Raw genomic sequence first — 20625 nt, 5'->3', positions numbered from 1 at the left:
GAAATTCATAGAAGTCAATCAGAAACAGGAATTGAAAATTACTTGAATTCTGCCATTTTCATTTTCAGTATGGAGAGAGATTGAGACGATAGCTATCAAAATTCGCTCAAATGAAGAGGATGGTGGTGTTTCGCGTGCTTTTTGAAATATCAAGTTTGTTACTCCTTTATAAGAAAGCGGAACCCGGGAAGTTGTATTAGTTGAAATTTAACTGTGTTTTGAGTTCCGATTTGCAGTTTATCACTTTTTTTAAAAGATAAAAAAAACATATCCCTCATTATATAGAGCTACTATATGTTTCTACTATTACAAAAATGACTCACATATCGTTATCGCTACCAAAGTTAAAAAATTAATTTTAAATTAACTTTTTAGAAAATCGTGTATTTAATATTTTGCACATATAAATTATTTTTTGACTTCTTTAATTACCATTATTTGAGTTTTTATTCTTTTGTTCATTCTTTAGTGTAAAAATAAGATAAATTAAAAGAAAAAGTGTGAACGGAAAAAGATTTAAAAGTTTTTAAAATATATTTTTTTGCAACTATATTGTAATTTTAGTTTTTATATCTGTAAAAATAATAATTTGGAGCATCTATAATAAATTTTAGAAGAAAATAAGTGAAAAAATAAAGTTAAACATCAAAATAATAAACTCAAATTAATCGATGAATAAAAATAATCAAAAGAAAAAAAAACATGTAAGAATGATCAAATATACGCTTACATGAAATTTTTTTAAAATAAAATTAAACAAAAAATATTTTTTCATCTTTGTTAGAGAAAAAAGATATATGTGAGTCAGTTGTGTAATCATGGGGATATATATGAGTTATTGTCATAAATCATAACGAGGAGTATATCAAGTCTAAATAGTAAAACAGAGGGGTATATCAGACCATTTTGATTTCTTCATTATGTTTTAATAACTAGTTAACAAAATGTTATAATAAACTTAATGATTATACCTATCTATTCTATATGTCTATATTATTATAAAACATGAATATAAATGTCCGCTGAACAATTTTTTTATTCAAATACTAAAGGATCTTTATACCTTATTAATTATACGGAGAAGGGCCTAAAATGTCTCTCAATTATTTGAATTGATATAAAATTATCATTCATCCATCTTTTGGTCCCTAAATACCCTTGAAGTCAACCTTTTAGCCCAAATATACCCTTGATGTTACCAATGAGCTCATATTTGCCCTTATTTTTAACAAAGCCCCCTAAATAAAAATTATTAAATATTTATTATTATGTTACCTAATCTAACTTATCCAAATTTAAACTCGTCGCAAATAAATAATAAAAACCACATAATTCATGTTTTGACCTGATATGCTTGAATATAATATCAAAAAAATTATTAATTTCATGATATGTTACAATTGAGTTATTTTAAATTAACCCTCAATTTATTATAACTCAACTCATAACTAGGGATTCAACTAAAATTCATACTCACCCCATATGATTTTTCATCTAAAAAAGTTATCTTTTTTTATTTATATAAATTATCTAGCAATTATCCAATTGTTTTTTTTATCATTCTCTCCTTTTATTTTATTTTTTAATCTCTTGTTTTTAATCAGGATATTAGGGACCCTAACTTGAAATGAACCTACACGTTCATATTCTTTTAGTTTGTATTAAAAAACAAGGACGATGAAAGAATTAAATATCAAAGAAGAAATAAAATAGAAATACTTATCTCTTTTTCCTCCTATTTTTAGTTTCATAAAAAAAAATTCAATAAAAGGAAGATTCATCCGACAGTAAATTTATCATTGAATAAAAAAAATCAAAAAAAATTAAGTCCTTAAATATGTTTATTAAAATTATATGTATTAACATAAAAAATTATTTGTAATGTAATTTTATCATTTTTTTTATTTCTATAGTTCGTTTTTTATTTCTTGTATCATAATTAATTTTTTAAATACATATATTTTTCATAACTGTGCGAAGTGCGGCCAAATTCCCTATTGAGAATATATACCTGAATAGGCATCTATATATCGTACTAAAATTCTTCATGCTAAAAGTAAATGATAACATGCAGTTTTTGTTAAAGAATCCAATCTAAAAAATGATAAAAACAAATGAAGAATATATTGATGTTGTGAACTTTTGAGGCACTACACGTTCTTATATACTGATACGGAGTCAGGTAACACTACAAAAAAATCTCAAATTGCCAACAAATTTTACTAATAACTTAAGTTGGTTAGTATTCTACTAACAAATTACCAACATATTTCTAACTGAATTATATTTTAAAACTTAACAACGAAATTCTAACAGATTACCAACCAAAATCTTACTAAGTATTCTAGTTGGTAAATACGGCGGAAAAAAATGGCGCCAAATTTAGCAACATTTTATCAATGGATTACCAACTGAAATATTACTAGCTCACACCTTTTGTTGGTAATATTACCAACGAAGTATATATCGGTTGGTAAATATGACAAAAAATTGTTTATATAATTTATTAACATATTACCAATGAATTACTAACCAAACATTAACCTACGACAAGATTGTGTTGCTAAATTTAACAACAAAATATAAATGTGTTGGTAAATTAGTAACGAAATGTAATTTGTTGGTAAACTTGCCAACCAATATCCAATTAGTTGGAAATTTTGCCGACGAATAAAGATTGTAGTTAGTAAATTACTAACATCATTAAAATAGTTGGTAATATACCAACCGATCATTAATCCATTGGTAAAATTTACCGACATATTAATTATTAGTTGGTAATATTACATATGAATGTTGATTTGAATAGTAACTATTACCAACTGTGATAAAATTTATTGGTAAATTATTAATTACTAACTTATATTTGAATAGTTGGTAAATTTACCAATTAAAGTTAAATTTTCTGGTAAATCATCGTCTGGTGTTGAGGCTTTCATATTTAATTTGTGTCGTTAGGCGTTTTAACTTTTAAATTTTAGCCAAAACTTGACTTTGGTCAATACTTTTGGTAAACATACTCAGATTAGAACTTTGTCAGTGTCATTAGCTTCAAAAAGTCATTTTTAGCTAGCATGAAGGTTGGTTCAAATTTTGAGGCTTCCGTTTTTAGTTTGTGCCGTTAGGTGTTTTAAATCTTATGTTTTGGCCAAAATGTAACTTTGGTCAATATTTTTGTGAATGTGCTCAGATGAGAATTCTGTCAGCGTAATTAACTCCAAAGGTCATTTTTTATCTAATAGGATGGTTGGTTTGGGTATTGAGGCTTTCATTTTTAGTGTGTGCGTTAGGTGTTTTAACTTTTAAATTTTGGCCAAAATTTAATTTCGGTCCACCACAACAAAAACAACTTTTAGCGGCAATAAATAGACACATTAATTAAGAGTGTTAAAGTATTTACCGGCATTAATTAAGTGCCATTATATCCAATGTCGCTAAAGCCTTTAGGGACATATACGAAGAGTGCTAATTGCCGCTAAAAATACATATTTAGCGGCAATTGCTAATTAATTACCGGTAAAGATCATTTTTGATGTAGGGGTCAATATATTTGATAAACATGCTCAGATGAGAATTTCGTCAGTGCAGTTAGATGCGTAAGGTCATTTTGATGTAATAAAATAGAGGGTTCGGATTTTGAGGCTTCCATTTTTAGTTTGTGCCGTTAGGCATTTTAACATTTAAGTTTTGGCCAAAATTTGACTTTAGTCAATATTTTTGGTAATCATGCTCGAATTGAAATTTTGTCACCACAATTAGCCATATAAGTTAAGTTTTGGTCTAATAGGACGGTTGGTTCGGGTTTTGAGACTTTTATTTTCAGTTTGTGTCGTTAAGCGTTTTAACTTTTAACCTAAAATTTGAATTTGGTCAATTTTATTGGGAAACATGCTCAAATTTGAATGTCGTCAGCGCGGTTAGCTCTGGAAGGTCATTTTTCGTCTAATAGGATGGTTGGTTTGGATTTTGAGGTTTTCATATTCAGTTTGTGCCGTTAGGCGTTTTAACTTTTGGCCAAAATTTGACTTTGCTTAACATTTTTGTAAACGTGCTCTGATGAGAATTTCGTCAGCGCGATTAGCTTCGAAAGGTCATTTTTTAATCTAATAGGATGGTGGTTCAGGTTTTGAGGCTTCCATTTTAGGTTTGTGCTGTTAGGCGTTTTAACTTTTAAGTTTTGGCCAAAATTTAGATTTGTTCAATATTTTTGGTAAACGTGCTCAAATTAAAATTTCATCAGCGCGGTTAGCTTCGGAAGGTCAATTTTGGTCTATTTGGATGGTTGGTTTGGGTTTTGAGGCTTTTATTTTCTTATTGTGCCTTTAGGCATTTTAACTTTTAACTTTTGGCAAAAAATTGAATTTGATCAATATTTTTGGGAAACATGCTCAAATTGGAATTTCATCAGTGCGGTTAGCTCTGGAAGATCATTTTTGGTCTAATAGGATTGTTTGTTTGGATTTTGAGGTTTTCATTTCCAGTTTGTGTCGTTAGGCGTTTTAACTTTTATGTTTTGGCCAAAATTTGATATTCCTTCACATTTTTTGCAAACGTGCTTAAATAAGAATTCCATCAGCGTGGTTAGCTTCGAAAGGTCATTTTTTATTTGATAGGATGGTTGGTTCGGGTTTTGAGGGTTTTATTTTCAGTTTGTGCCATTAGGCGTTTTAAATAGCTTTTGGCAAAAATCTGAATTTGGTAAATATTTTTGGGAAACATGCTCAACTTGGAATTTTGTTAGCACGGTTAGCTTTGGAAGGTCATTTTTGGTCTAATAGGATTGTTTGTTCGGGTTTTGAGATTTTCATTTTCAGTTTGTGCCGTTATGTGTTTTAGCTTTTAAGTTTTGGCCAAAATTTGACTTTGCTTAACATTTTTTGTAAACGTGCTCTGATGAGAATTCCGTCAGCACGATTAGATTCGGAAGGTCAATTTTTAATCTAATAGAATGGTGGTTCAGGTTTTGAGGCTTCCATTTTAAGTTTGTGCTGTTAGGCGTTTTAACTTCCAAGTTTTGGCCAAAATTTAGATTTGGTCAATATTTTTGATAAACGTGCTCAGATTAACATTTCATCAGCACATTTAGTTTCAGAAGGTCATTTTTGGTTTAGTAGGATGGTTGGTTTGATTTTTGAGGTTTTCATATTCAATTTGTGCCGTTAGGCGTTTTAACTTTTAACTTTTGGCCAAATTTTGACTTTGCTTAACATTTTTTGTAAACGTGCTCTGATGAGAATTCCGTCAGCGCGGTTAGTTTTGGAAGGTCATTTTTTTGTCTAATAGGATGGTTGGTTTAGGTTTTGAGGCTTTCATTTTCAGTTTGTGCTGTCAAACGTTTTAACTTTTAACTTTTGACCAAAATGTAGATTTGGTCAATATTTTTGGTAAATGTGATCAGATTAAAATTTCATCAGCGCAATTAGCTTCAGAAGGTCATTTTTGGTCTATTAGGATGTTTGGTTCGAAATTTGAGGCTTTTATTTTCAATTGTGCTGTTAGACGTTATAACTTTTAAGTTATGGTTAAAATCCAAATTTGTTCAATATTTTTGGGAAACATGCTCAAATTGGATTTTCGTCGCTGCAGTTAGCTCTACAAAGTAATTTTTGGTCCACTAGGATGGTTTGTTCGGGTTACGAGGTTTTCATTTTCAGATTGTGCCGTTAGGCGTTTTAACTTTTAACTTTTAGCCAAAATTTGACTTTCCTTAACATTTTTTGTAAACGTGCTCAGATGGGAATTCTGTCAGCGCGGTTAGTTTCAAAAGGTTAGCTTTATCTAATAGGATGGTTGGTTTAGGTTTTGAGGCTTCCGTTTTCAATTTGTCCTGTTAGGCGTTTTAAATTTTAATTTTTGACCAAATTTAGATTTGGTTAATATTTTTGGTAAACGTGCTCAGATTAACATTTCATCAGCGCAGTTAGTTTCGGAAGGTCATTTTTGGTCTAGTAGGATAATTGGTTCGGGTTTCGAGGGTTTCATATTTAGTTTGTGTCATTAGGCGTTTTAACTATTAACTTTTGGCCAAATATTGACTTTGCTTAACTTTTTTTGTAAACGTGCTCAGATGAGAATTTCGTCAGCACGGTTAGTTTCGGAAGGTCATTTTTTTATCTAACAGGATGGTTGGTTTAGGTTTGAGGCTTCTATTTTAATTTTGTCCTGTTTGGCGTTTTAACTTTTAACTTTTGGCCAAAATTTAGATTTGGTCAATGGTTTTGGTAAACGTGCTCAGATTAACATTTCATCAGCGAAGTTAGCTTCGGAAGGTTATTTTTGGTCTAGTAGGATGATTGGTTGGGTTTCAAGGTTTTCATATTCAGTTTGTGCTGTTATGCGTTTTAACTTTTAACTTTTGGCTAAATTTTGACTTTGCTTAACTTTTTTTGTAAACACGCCCATATGAGAATTTCGCCAGCACGATTAGTTTCGAAAGGTCATTTTTTATCTTATGGGATGGTTGGTTTAGGTTTTGAGGCTTCCATTTTCAGTTTGTGTTGTCAGGTGTTTTAAAACTTTTAACTTTTGACCAAAATGTAGATTTGGTCAATATTTTTGGTAAATGTGATCAGATTAAAATTTCATCAATGCAGTTAGCTTCAGAAGGTCATTTTTTGTCTATTAGGATGGTTGGTTCGGAATTTGAGGCTTTTATTGTTAGTTTGTGTTGTTAGGCATTTTAACTTTTAAGTTATGGTTAAAATATGTATTTGTTCAATATTTTTGGGAAACATGCTCAAATTGGAATTTCGTCAGCGCAGTTAGCTCTGGAAGGTCATTTTTGGTCTAATAGGATGGTTTGTTCGGGTTTCAAGGTTTTCATTTTCAGTTTGTGCCGTTAGGCGTTTTAACTTTTAACTTTTGGCCAAATTTTGAAATTGCCTAACATTTTTTGCAAACTTGCTCAGATTAGAATTCTGTCAACGCGATTAGCTTCAAAAGATCATGTTTTTAACTAATAGGATGATTGGTTCGAAATTTGAGGCTTTTATTTTATGTTTGTGCTGCTAGGCATTTTAACTTTTAAGTTTTGGTTAAAATATGAATTTGGTCAATATTTTGGGGAAACTTGCTCAAATTGGAATTTCGTCAGCGCGGTTAGCTTTGGAAGGTCATTTTTGGTCTAATAGGATGATTTGTTCGGGTTTTGAGGTATTCATTTTTAGTTTGTGCCGTTAGGCGTTTTAACTTTTAACTTTTGGCCAAATTTTAAAATTGCCTAACATTTTTTGCAAACTTGCTCAGATGAGAATTCCGTCAACACGGTTAGCTTCGGAAGGTCATTTTTTTTAACTAATAGGATGATTGATTTAGGTTTTGAGGCTTCAATTTTCAGTTTGTGTTGTTAGGCATTTTAACTTTTAACATTTGACCAAAATGTAGATTTGGTCAATATTTTTGGTAAATGTGATAATTATAAAATTTCATCAGCGTGGTTAGCTTCAGAAGGTCATTTTTGGTCTATTAGGATGGTTGGTTCAGAATTTGAGGCTTTTATTTTCAGTTTGTGTGGTTAGGCGTTTTAACTTTTTAAGTTATGGTTAAAATCTGAATTTGTTCAATATTTTTGGGAAACATGCTCAAATTGGAATTTCGTCATCGCGGTTAGCTCTGGAAGGTCATTTTTGGTCCACTAGGATGGTTTGTTCGGGTTACGAGGTTTTCATTTTTCAGATTGTGACGTTAGGCGTTTTAACTTTTAGCCAAAAATTGACTTTCCTTAACATTTTTTGTAAACGTGCTCAGATGAGAATTCTGTTAGTGCAGTTAACTTCAGAAGGTCATTTTTATTAAAAAGGAAGGTTGGTTTAGGTTTTGAGGCTTCTATTTTCAGTTTGTACTGTTAGATGTTTTAACTTTTTAGTTTTGGCTAAAATTATGATTTGGTCAATTTTTTTGGTAAACGTGCTCAGATTAAAATTTAATCAGCGTGGTTAGCCTCAGAAGGTCATTTTTGGTCTAGTAGGATGGTTGGTTCGGAATTTGATGCTTCTATTTTCAGTTTGTGCTATTAGACGTTTTAACTTTTAAGTTTTGGTTAAAATTTTAATTTGGTCAACATTTTTGCGAAACATGCTCAAATTGGAATTTCATCAGCGCGGGTAGCTCTGGAAGGTCATTTTAGATCTATTAGGATGGTTTGTTCGGGTTTTGAGTTTTCATTGTCAATTTGTGTCATTAGATGTTTTAACTTTTAACTTTTGGCCAAAATTTGGAATTGTCGAACATTTTTTGCAAACTTGCTTAGATGAGAATTCCGTCAACGCGATTAGCTTCAGAAGATCATTTTATCTAATAGGATGGTTGGTTTAGGTTTTGAGGCTTTCATTTTTAGTTTATGCTGTTAGGCGTTTTAACTTTTAAGTTTTTGCAAAAAAATATAGATTTGGTCAATATTTTTGGTAAACGTGCTCAGATTAAAATTTCATCAGTGCGGTTAGTTTCGAAATGTCATTTTTAGTTTAGTAGGATGGTTGGTTCGGGATTTGAGGCCGTTAGGCGTTTTAACTTTTATGTTTTGGCAAAAATATAACTTCGGTCAATATATTTGGTAAACGTGGTCAACTGAGAATTCCGTCATCGCAGTTGTATCCGTAAGGTCATTTTTTGTCTAATAGAATTGTTGGTTTTGGTTTTGAGATTTTCGTTTTCAGTTTGTGCCGGTAGGTGTTTTAACTTTTTGCCAAAATTTGACTTTGGTCAAAAAATTTGATACAAGTGCTCAAATGAGAAATCTGTCAGCGCGGTAAGCTTTGAAATTTCATTTTTTGTCTAATAGGATTGTTGGTTCGGATTTTGAGGCTTTCCTTTTCAGTTTGTGCCGTTAGGCGTATACCTTTTAAGTTTTGCCCAAAATTTGACGTCAACATTTTTTGGTAAACGTGCTTGAATGAGAATTCCGTCAATGCGGTTAGCTCAAAAAGGTCATTTTTTGTCTAATAGTAGAGGACTCTTTCTTTTGATTTAAGTCTACAATTTTGATGAGCGTGTTTATTGAAATATGTATATGACTATTAATATTAATTTAATATCATGTACGAACTGTAAAAAAGAAGAAGCTATAAATCTTTATTAGACTTAATTTGTATTCAGAGAAAAACTCCAATATCAAACTATTAACAATCACTCATTTAGTCAGCACAAAATATCTACAATTCATGTATACACAAATATATTTTATCGAAAAGTTAATTAAATTAGTTTTTATATATATATATATATATGTTGTGTAACGTTTTTACATACTACCCTCTAAACAATTTTCTATTTAGTCAATACGAAAAAAATGACACATTTCTTTATATGAAAAATATTTCAACTTTATCAACATTGTATCCATATTGGATCTCACTCATTCATGTCCAATTAAATTAACTATATCATATAAATTAGGATAAAAAATAGTACGAAATATTTTTTATTTAACTTTTCATCCTTACATTTTTTTTTTAAAATCTACTTAACATATAAATATATAACTTAGTAGATGGCATTTTATTAAATAATATAGAAAGCAAAAAATGTTTAGTTATTTTTTAATTTTTCTTTTTGTCATTATAGACTTGGGCAATTGGAGTGAGCTAGTGTGTATTTTCTTTTTTCCTGAGTTATCAAATAAAAGGATCCCAAATTTAATTTTAAAAAAAAACAAAAAATGTCCAAAAAGAACAACAAATGCAGGCGATATTAACAAGAAACAAAAATCAACTCACTTGATTCTTACTAGATCGAACTGGGTAATCTTCATCAAGAATCTCTAAGCTGCAGTGAACAAGAACAAATTCCATCAAGAATTTCTAAGCTGCAGTGAACAAGAAACAAAAAGCTGAATGAAGAAGAACAAATTTCATCAAGAATTTCTAAGCAAAGCTAGATCGAACTGGGTAATTTTCTTACTGATCTGTTTTCTAAGTTCCACTATAGATCAATGATAGATCTCCTCTCAAGAGTGGAACAAATTCAGCTACAAATTGCCTAAGTTTTCATCTCAAGCTCTAATTCGCTGCAGTGATTTGATATATGGAGTATTTCTTAGAGAAAATCAGGTCTTTAATCTTTCAAGAGTATTACAACTCATGGACTGCATCTCATATCTACAGAAAGACCAACATCGTGTTGCTGGGTATGTCTTCATCCCCATTCACCCCCTTTTGTTCAATTAATCATTGCATGTGTTGCTTGTTTTTGCTGAGGTACTTAGCTTGTTGTAGATTTCAGTACTTGTTCCAATTCCTACATATTATTACATTTTTAGTATTTTAATTTCATCAATTTAAATATTGGGTTTTGTTTTTGACTTTATTTCTGGTGAATAAAAAAGAATCTTAAAAGAATTGTACAAATACTTCAAATAAAAATTGGAAGAATTCATTATATTTGAAATTAAAAAAAAAGTTGAAAAGAAGAGAAAAAAAAGCAAAAACTTTTCCGCTAAACTCCCCACCTCCCTAAATTACAGAGACTTTCGCCACTATTCAGTTTTTTCTCTAATTTCTGCACATTCAGGATCATAACTTTTTCTAAATCATTTTCATTTTCATCTCATTTTAAAGATTGTCTCCGACTACACTCACTCGCAATTCATCTGTGGCTCTTGGATTCTCAGTTTCACTATCCTTTCCGCTAAGTGGTAAGTATTCTTTATCAAGCTTAGTTTCTCCTTTTTGTTTGAGACAAACAGTCAATTGTAGAACTTCTAATGTGCTCTATTTGCTCAATTAATATATAGGATTCATATAGTGAATATATAGACTTGTGTTTTTGAATCCCCTTGATATGTTGATTTCTCTAACATAGTTGTGAATTGGGTTCACTATTCGGTACACTATTTTTTGAGCCCCTGCCAAAAGATAAGTTTATATTTTTATAGATTAAGCCACATCATTCAAAAATTAACAAGGTGATTATGGAATTTACTAAAAGTACTTACTGTTTGAAAGTGCAAACCATTTTTTTAACCTTCTAACAACAACCTGACTATATCTTTTAATCTTTAAAGTGATATTATATTGAGCGGCCAGAAATAAAATTCTAAACGCCACAGTTAGAAACACTTTTGAGCAAAAGCCGAATGTGAAAATATCTTTTTGTCTATTTAGTATATCGTAAGAGTATAAAACTTCTAAATCAACATACTGTATCCAAATATTAGTATTTTTAATGAAGCTTACTCTATCCAGGAGTTGTCTTGCCAATACTAAGAAATAGTGGATTCCTGATTGTTGGCAATTAGAAAAAGAGATGAGAAATCATCTCTCACACTCTCTGTCCCTAACCATCTTTCTTTCCAGAAAGATATATGATCTTCATTCCCCAGCTGGAACTTGGGTTGGAGCTTCCCCCATTGCTTTGAAATGTGTTTCTAGAGACTTGGGCCATGGAGATCTCTATTTCGGCTTGTGCACCAGTTGCTTTCCACCCCATATTTTTCCCAAATTACAACTTTCTATAGTTCAGGATTGTCCATGTATATCCAATGACATTTCATTAGAAAACTCTTGTTGTGCAAGATCAAATCTTTAACCACTAGCCCATTATGTCTCTTAGGTATAATAACCAAATGAAATTTGTTAGTTTCACAGTTACCTTCCCATAAGAAATCTCTTCTTAACCGATCTAGTCTTTCCTGAATCTTTTTTGGTAATGGAATAGGGACATGAGGTAGGTAGGAATGTTGTGCAACACTCTATTAATGAGTGTAAGTTTGTCACCAAAAGAGAGATATTACATTTTCTAGGAGGTCAATTTACTTTCAATTTTTTCACTCCATCACAATCACTCTGGTAGAAGCCCCAAGTGTGTTATAGAAAAACAAATCGCTTTGCAGCACATACTTCTACAAGCTCCTTCAAGTTTGAAACCGCTAGAGAAAAGATTTAAAATTACAGAAGATGTAGAAGAACATAATACTTTTGATTGCCTTCATATTTTGAGTTACATGTTTTATAAAGTTTTGATTATACGAAGCTACTAAAAATGAAGCTTCAGTGAAAACATTTGTCTTGCTGCCTTGATTATAAATTGCACCCTTTTTAACTATTCAAATATTTTATAATTATAATGCTATTTGTTAACTGTTCGGTCCACTATTTTTGTGCCCCTGGTAAAAGATAAGTTTATATTTTTTATAGATTAAGGCACATCATTCAAAACTTAACAAAGTGATTATGGAATTTACTAAAAGTACTTACTGTTTAAAAGTGCAAACCATTTTTTAACCTTCAAACAACAAACTGACTATGTCCTTTAATCTTTAAAGTGATATTATTTGACCGGCCAGAAATAAAATTCTAAACGCCACAGTTAGAAACAATTTTGAGCAAAAGTTGTATGTGAATATTTTTTTGTCGATTTAGTAAATCGTAAGAGTATAAAACTTCTTAATCATGATACTGTATCCAAATATTAGTATTTTTAACGAAGCTTAGTTTATCCTATAGTTGCCTTGCCAATACTAAGAAATAGTGGATTCTTTGATTGTTGGCTGTTAGAAAAAGAGATGAGAATTCATCTCTTGCACTTTTTGTCCCTAACCATCTTTCTTTCCAGAAAGAGATGTGATCTTCATTCCCTAGCTTAAGTGAAGACTTGGGTTGGAGCTTCCACCATTGCTTTGAAATGTGTTTCCAGGAACCTGAGCCATGGAGATCTCTATTTTGGCTTGTGCACCAGTTGCTTTGCACCATATTACAACTTTCTATAGTACAAGATTGTCCATGTTGTATCTCCAATGACATTTCATTAGAAAATTCATGTTGTGCAAGATCAAATCTTTAACCCCTATCCCGCTATGTCTCATTGGTATAATAACCAAATGAAATTTGTTAGTTTCACAGTTACCTTCCCATAAGAAATCTCTTCTTAACAGATCTAGTCTTTCCTGAATGTTTTTTGGTAATGGAAATAGGGACATGAGGTAGGTAGGAAAGTTGTGCAACACTCTATTGATGAGTGTAAGTCTGCCACCAAAAGAGAGATATTACATTTTCTAGGAGGTCAATTTCCTTTCAACTATTTCAATCACAGTATAATTATAATGCCATTTGTTACATGTTTAAAACTACAGAAGATGTAGAAGAACATAATACTTTTCATTGCCTTCATATTTTGAGTTACATGTTTTATGAAGTTTTGATTATACGAAGCTACTAAAAAAAATGAAGCTTCAGTGGAAACATTTGTCTTGCTGCCTTGATTATAAATTGCACCTTTTTTAACTATTCAAAATATTTTATAATTATAATGCCATTTGTTAAAAATTAGTGCATCTGCATATGTTCTCTTATACTGTTTTAACTTGTGATTGCTTTTAAGTTAATTGAGTCAAATATTTTCGTTCCCGTTATTTAGGAATGATATCATATTACTATTTATTTGAATAGGACTTTGTTGGAGTTATTTTAGGAGTAAAGGTTGTTATTTAGTTTATATATATACAACTTGCATAGCCCCCAAGGCCTAGCTCAAGTGGCAAAAGGTGGAGGATTTGTGGCTTAGGTCGCAGGTTCAAGCCCCACACTATGCAAAGCGAAGCCCGGTATTTAAGTGGAGAAGGGGTAGAGGGGCGGGCCCATTATCCACCGAGTTTAGAAGGCTGTGATTGGTCCAAAGGGCGGGTCACAGACGGATTTTCTCGGGTTAATAAAAAAAAATATATATATATACAACCTGCATACCTGCTGTAAAAAATAGAGATTTCCAGTTCAAAGGTAAAACAAATAACATTATTATATATTCCATTTTCTGTTATACTGCAAATTTCTTCTTTTCAATTCTCTGTGTGCTTTTGTTTCACTATTTACCCTTCTCACATTATCATAATAGAAGGTTTATAAGTAAAATGAGTTCAGATCATCAATGGATATACCAAAGATTAACCAAAGGTCTATATGATCCTGAATTCGTAAGGGGTGTACAACTTTTTATTGAGTTTGCTATGAGTCATCCAGAAGGGAGGGACGTTGAGAGACTAAGGTGCCCATGTAACCGAAAGAAATGTCAAAATAGAAACTTTGAAAATGTTCATATTGTCCATGGGCATTTATTAAAAGAAGGTTTTGTACCGGGATATCATGTATGGTACTTGCATGGAGAAAATGAAGTTGTGAGAAGCATAGATCAAGATGAAAGAATACCACGGGATCATACTATGAATAACCTACCCGTGAATGTTGGTGCATTTGATGATCCTACACCTACTACATCATATCATAGAATGGTTCATGAGGCTGCTAGTCCCGCATTTGTTCCAGATGATATGGAAGAATTACCTAATCCTGATGCACAAAGTTTTTATGATTTACTTGATTCTGCAAATCAAGAAGTGTGGCCTGGTTGTGAAACACACTCAAAATTATCAGCTGTTTCTCGTTTGTTGCACATCAAGACTTAGCACCACCTCTCTGATAGATGTTTTGATAAAATTTGTCAGTATATGAGTGAGATGCTTCCGCCTGATAATGTGATGCCAAAAAATTCTATGAAACTAAAAAGTTAATGAGGGGAATGAACATGCCAGTTGAAAAAATTCATACTCGTGTCAATGCCTGCATGATTTACTGGGGAGAGGATAGTGAGCTTGTAAATTGCAAGTTTTGTAGTCATCCCAGGTACAAGCCTACAAGTCAAAGATCTGTTTCAAAGAAAAATCTTGTACCATTTAAACAGATGTATTACTTTCCTCTTACTCCACGGCTGCAACGACTGATCCTATCCCTAAAGATCATCTATTCTATCTATACAAATCTGCCATTGAATCCCTCTAAATCTGCCTTGCTATCCCTCCAAATCAGCTATTTTATCACAATATTTATTCATATGATTCTACAAAAAATGTATATGATCATGCTAATTTATATCACTATATAATTACATTAATATATACAATCATTTATTTGTCTATCATGCTAACAGTGACACCATACAACCTGCCTCCTTGGATGTGTATGAAAGATCCCTATTTATTTTTTGTCAGTTATAGTTCCTTGGCCAAAGAATCCTAAGCAGCAACTAGATGTTTTCTTGCAGCCTTTGATTGCTGAATTGAAGAATCTATGGAATATAGGTGTCAACACATACGATATCTCTAAGAAGCAAAATTTCAAAATGCGAGCTGCTTTGATGTAATCAGTGATTTTCCTGCATATTCAATGTTGTTTGGGTGGAGTACTGCGGGCAGGCTAGCATGTACATATTGTATGCNNNAAATGCGAGCTGCTTTGATGTGGACAATCAGTGACTTTCCTGCATATTCAATGTTGTCTGGGTGGAGTACTGCAGGCAGGCTAGCATGTCCATATTGTATGGAGAATTCTGATGCTTTTACTTTGACAAAAGGTGGTAAGCAGTCCTGGTTTGACAACCATCGTAAGTTTCTGCCACTGAATCATCCATATAGAAAGGATAAGCTCATTTAGAAAGAATAGAGTAGTAACCATGCAGCCTACCCCATTCCGGTCAGGTGAAGATGTCTTATAAGAGATAGAAGAACTGGGACTTAAAAAGGTAACAGAACTTGGGGCTAATATTATTAATCGTCGGATTAGTAGGTTTTTCTGGTTTGGAAGAAGAGAAGCATATTCTGGGATTTGCCATATTGGAGTACCAATCTCATTCGGCATAATCTAGATGTGATGCACATTGAGAAGAACTTCTTTGAGAATGTGTTCAACACAGTGCTGGATGTAGATGGTAAAACAAAAGATAACCCAAAATCTTGAGAATAGTTGAAAGAGTTCTGTCGACAACCTGAATTACATGCTGTTGATGGAAAATACCCGAAAGCTATTTACACACTAAAAGAAGAGTCAAAAAAATTGTTGTGTGAATGGGTGAAAAATCTAAAGTTTCTTGATGAATATGTCTCAAATATGGGAAGGTGTGTGGACATGACAAAACACAAGTTATTTGGTATGAAAAGTCACGATTGTCATGTATTCATGCAAAGATTGGTTCCTATTTGCATTCCGTGAGCTATTACCAAAAAAGGTGTGGGAAGCACTTACTGAGATGAGTCTTTTCTTTAGGGATGTCACTTCTACAGTAATACGTGAAGAGGATATGGTCAGACTTCAACAAGAAATACCTGAAATACTTTGTAAATTAGAGCGTGTATTCCCTCCTAGCTTCTTTGATTCAATGGAGCATCTCCCTGTGCATCTCGCTTATGAAGCAATGCTAGCTGGTTCGGTACAATATCGATGGATGTATCCATTTGAGAGGTAAGATTTCATTTATATATTCAAGTACTTCATTTTTTTGGGCAATTAAACTGATTTTGTTAATCACTAAGTGACAATACAAACTTAGAGAGGAGCCAACCAGCAACCTTCCCTTCTTAGACAACACTTAAATCCAACCAGTAACCTTCCCTTCTTAGACAACACTTAAATAACCTTACAGTCCTTATGACAATCCCTAATCAGTATCTCCAATAGAAAGTCATAACTCAAATTAAATAGGACTTAAAAGCTCAAATAAACTCATGTTACTTCTTAAATAGCTGCATAGGCCAGTCTTCACAACATGTAGTATTATGACATATGAGATTTTTCTAAGGAACATATCCTCCAACACCTCTTAAAGTTTTATAAGTGTATGATATTTTGTCTCCCCCTATGTTCTATTTGAGTATTTAAAATGATAATCTGCCAGAATTTCAACATATGACACATTTTTCTTATCATCCAAAAAGCATATTGGGCACCTCCATGTGATCTGCTAGTCTCCAATATCTTATATAGTATGTATGGACCAAATTGATTCATAGTCTTTCCTTGTTCTAACTCCATAACCACAGCAGTTTGCAAATTGGAGCTTGATTCCAGGCCTTCAAGTTAATGGTCAAGCCTCCTACACCTTTAGGAAGAGTCACTTTGTGTTATGCTACAAGTGTCCTTTTAGAAATATTGGTCAGACGTGTCCACAAATATTTTCTACAAGCAGCTTCGATGAGTTTAATAACCTTTTATGGTAATAAAAATAGATGTGACATGTCTGCTTGGATACCAAACATTATTGCTCTAATTAGTTGAAACCTCCGACATATGATAATTTTCTAGCCATCCAATTAGTGATCTTTGCTGTAATTTTATCTACTTAAGGTTTCCAATGCAAAAACTGTCATCCTTTCAGTAGAGAAAGGAACTCCTAAGTATATAAATGGTAAAGCATCTATTTATAGTACAATGGACTCAATATGTAATTCCTTTTATATGTCCCTAACCACTAAAATAGACTTTGTTATTTAAGTACTTCATTTTCATCATTATGAATGACTAACGCCTTGAGCTTTTGTACTATTTTCAGAAATCTTCAAAAATATAAATATAATGTTCGAAATAAGGCACATGTTGAAGGATGCATATGCAATGCGTATATAGTTGATGACGGTTCATCCTTCTGTTCACACTACTTCGAGCCTCATGTTTACACAAGGCATAGAAAAGTGCCACGAAATGACGATGGTGGTATAGGCGAACAAGATAGATACGATGGTAATCTTTCTATATTCACCTATCCAGGTCGAGGATTTGGGGAACTAAATTGGAGATATCTAACCGAAGAAGAACTTAAAGCAACTCATATTTATATTTTACTAAATTGCAGAGAAGTGCAGCCATATGTGGAATAAGATTTCAAGCTTTTTGTTTACATTTATACATTATAATTATCAAAATACTTACATATTCTTTTTCTTATATGTGATCCAAAGGAAATTTATTGACTCCCTTCATCAAAATTTTCCACGAATTACGGAGCAGGAAGTGGACAAGAAACTTGATGAAGATTTTGCCTCATGGTTCACAAGATATGTGAGCACTTGTACAATATATTTCCATCTGTACTTAGTTCACTTATAAGAAACTCTAATTTTTTTAATTTAATAGGCTCGAGTCCACATAGATAATCAGTTCATCAAGGCGCTTGCAGAAGGTCCATGTCGATCAGCGAAACCATACACTGGTTATAATGTCAACGACTTTAAATTTCACACTAAAGGTCGCAGTTTTTCTGAGCATCTGATAACAGTGGCGTTTGCATAAAAGGAACCAATTATAGTGCAGACGACAATGACTACTGTGGTGTGCTTACTGAAATTCTTGAATTGGAGTACAAGGGCAGTACATCGATCAAAAGAACAGTTTTATTTAAATGTGAATGGTTTGACCTCACACCAAATGCAGGAATGAAGATTCATCCGCAATATAAACTTGTGGATATCAACCATAAAAGGAAATTGAAGAAGTATGAACCATTTGTTTTGGAAATGCAAGTAGCTCAAGTGTATTATGCTTCTTATCTTAGCTTACGACGTGCTAAGAGTGATTGGTGGGCTGTGTGCAAAACAAAAGCTCGGGGTATTGTTGTTATGCCTCCATCATATTTATCGTCTCCTCTAGTAGATGTTGCAGAGCCATTCCAATGTGACGGAGATGGTTTAAGATTTGATGTGGTGTACGACAATGAAAATATTGTCCGAAATGATCCAAATGGAGAATTCATAAATTTAAGAAATGAGAATGATGATTTAGATGATGAGACAGAATTTCATGATGAACCAGACTCAGAATCAGATGATGAAAATGAGAATGAAGAGGCATATTGTGAAAGTGGCAGTGAATAGAGTCAAAGTGCTTAGCTCTAATCTCTTCAAATATAAGAGTTAGAGTGACTGAAACGTAGTATATAAGATGATTTTATTTCAATTAGATTTTATATTTCTTGCTGACAAAGTTCTGAATTTTAAATGTCACCAATTTATATTTCTCTTTTACCAGTATAATTATTTTGTTTTAATTGTTCTCCAGGTTGTTTTGTTTGAGCAACTATCCCTCACTCTCATTTCGTAATATGAAGTAGACCATTCTAGATCTATGTTTTGAATAGTGATGGAATAACTTTATTCCTTGAAGTGTTTATGTTTTTATCTATTGTCTAGGTTAACACTTTTTTTAACTTTTCAGAGGCATCTTGTTCTTGAAGTGATATATCTACTTATTACCTGTTCTTGTTATAATTTGACCAAACTGGCCATGATTCAATTATTAAGTTATTATTTCATCCACATGTAACTTTGAAATTGCAGATATGGCACCAAGGGGGGTGGACGAAGCAGATATTTTGGAGAAAGATCATCAGATCCAGTGACATCTCCTCTAATGTCTAGTTTCACACCTGATCAAGCACCATCATTGCCTGAAGTGCCGACACCAGTTATGCCGGATTCAGTTGTTGTCAACATATCGGCACCATCTTCATCTGTGGGGAATAGAAACACCTAGAAATGACATTGTATCTACAACTTCGTCAAATACAACTGATGATACCTGCACCTGAATTGAAATAGTCCTGGGACAGTAAGTGTACAACATCGTTTCATTTACATTGTTTTGCTTCAGGCAAGAAAATAAGCCATATTGATTTTCTTTCCATACTATTTTTCTATAAATATTTCAAAGTTTTGTTGGTTTTCTTAAATTGCATTGATGGGAATGAATTACAGAATTGAGGTGTTTCTAAAAATTCATTCTTGAAGAAAGTAGCTTGTTAACTGATGTCTACATTTCTCTTATATAAGAAGCAATAGTTGAATGTTGCTACAGAACATGGTAAGGAATCAAAGTTGTAGAATGAATTTCCAGAACTTTTGTTCTTGATCTACATGTTCGAATTACAAAGTTGAATGTGCAGTTCCAAGAACTTTTGCTCTTGATCTACATATTTAGATTGTGTGGTAAAATTTTTGTTTACTTTGCTTTCACAAGTATGTTTCTTCTTTTCCCACTGGATCATATCTTACTACGGGACTAAGAATTGGTAGGAATATGTGAAATTCTCTATAATTTTCTTAAGCTCACTGAATTCTATGTCTGCATTTGAGGTACTCATCTGATGAGTTCAAGAGGCTATTTTCTTGTTATTTGCAGAATATGTTTATTTGAAAACGGAGAACATGAACTTCAGAGTACATGTTAATTTTTTTGAGTGACATTTCAGTTTATGTTTTGCTTGTAGTACTCGTTGCCGTTGGTACTTCTTGTATAAGGAAAATAACACTTCTGAGTTTGAAAATGACATACTTGAGCCTGTTTTTCTAATCGATAATTGTCTTCTATTTTACTCCCACCCTGTAGCTGATTTTCATGTAGACATCAACTACATGGTGCATTTTTTAGAATCTGATTTGATATTAGTGTGTATGGTCAATGGTGTGACATTTCTTTAATCTCAACAGTCCTTATTTCCTCAAGTTTTTCTCATCTTTTGCAGTATATCATTAGAATTCATACTAGAATTTTTTTTACTTGTTCCAGATTAAGCTTAGATATGAATCTACGTACTGAACCCAAGGTTAGTATGGGATCCTCACAGCTAGTCATTTCAAGATACGATAATAGTAGGATTTTATAATTTCTGTCTAATCATGGTCTCGTTGATAATACTTTCATAAATTTCATATTATTCTTCCTTACTTCCTCTACCTCTTCAAGCTCTTATATGTCGCTAAAGACACTGATAATACACTCTTGCAACTGCTTGATGTACATAAATAAAATTGAGTACTGAAATAATTACATGTTATATTTATACAAGTTTGGAGCCAAGTAACGATGTATCTCGGGC

General features: G+C 32.4%; 1 protein-coding gene across 14 annotated transcripts; it reads left to right on the top strand.

The window, feature by feature from the left end:
* Positions 1-9631: 9631 nt before the first annotated feature.
* On the top strand, positions 9632-20625 carry LOC102598715 (uncharacterized). 14 transcript variants are annotated; one of them, XR_001473406.1, is made up of 8 exons: positions 9637-9884; positions 10037-10123; positions 10554-10630; positions 17308-17495; positions 17714-17813; positions 17889-19358; positions 20316-20352; positions 20596-20625. XR_001473406.1 is itself a non-coding variant. In XM_015308550.1 (8 exons), the coding sequence occupies exons 1-6, from the start codon at positions 9831-9833 to the stop codon at positions 19281-19283; spliced, it is 489 nt and encodes a 162-aa protein (XP_015164036.1). In that variant the 5' UTR covers positions 9637-9830; the 3' UTR covers positions 19284-19358; positions 20316-20352; positions 20596-20625. The 14 variants fall into 14 exon arrangements, 8 of the variants coding, with proteins under 8 accessions (XP_015164036.1, XP_015164037.1, XP_006346831.2 ...); XR_001473405.1 differs by having other exon boundaries at positions 10010-10123; XM_015308550.1 differs by lacking the exon at positions 17308-17495 and adding an exon at positions 10152-10193 and having other exon boundaries at positions 10101-10120; positions 19088-19358.

The sequence above is a fragment of the Solanum tuberosum genome, unplaced genomic scaffold (genome assembly GCF_000226075.1).
Source record: "Solanum tuberosum cultivar DM 1-3 516 R44 unplaced genomic scaffold, SolTub_3.0 scf00089, whole genome shotgun sequence".
Taxonomy (NCBI): Eukaryota; Viridiplantae; Streptophyta; class Magnoliopsida; order Solanales; family Solanaceae; genus Solanum; species Solanum tuberosum.
This window is presented reverse-complemented; position numbering and strand designations above follow the sequence as displayed.

Coding starts and splice junctions, on each gene's coding strand:
- LOC102598715 (XM_006346767.2), top strand. CDS start 15,931: ATGTATTCATGCAAAGATTGGTTCCTATTTGCATTCCGTGAGCTATTA. Junction 16,221..17,307: donor TGGATGTATCCATTTGAGAG/GTAAGATTTCAT, acceptor TACTATTTTCAG/AAATCTTCAAAAATATAAAT. Junction 17,496..17,713: donor CGAACAAGATAGATACGATG/GTAATCTTTCTA, acceptor TGTGATCCAAAG/GAAATTTATTGACTCCCTTC.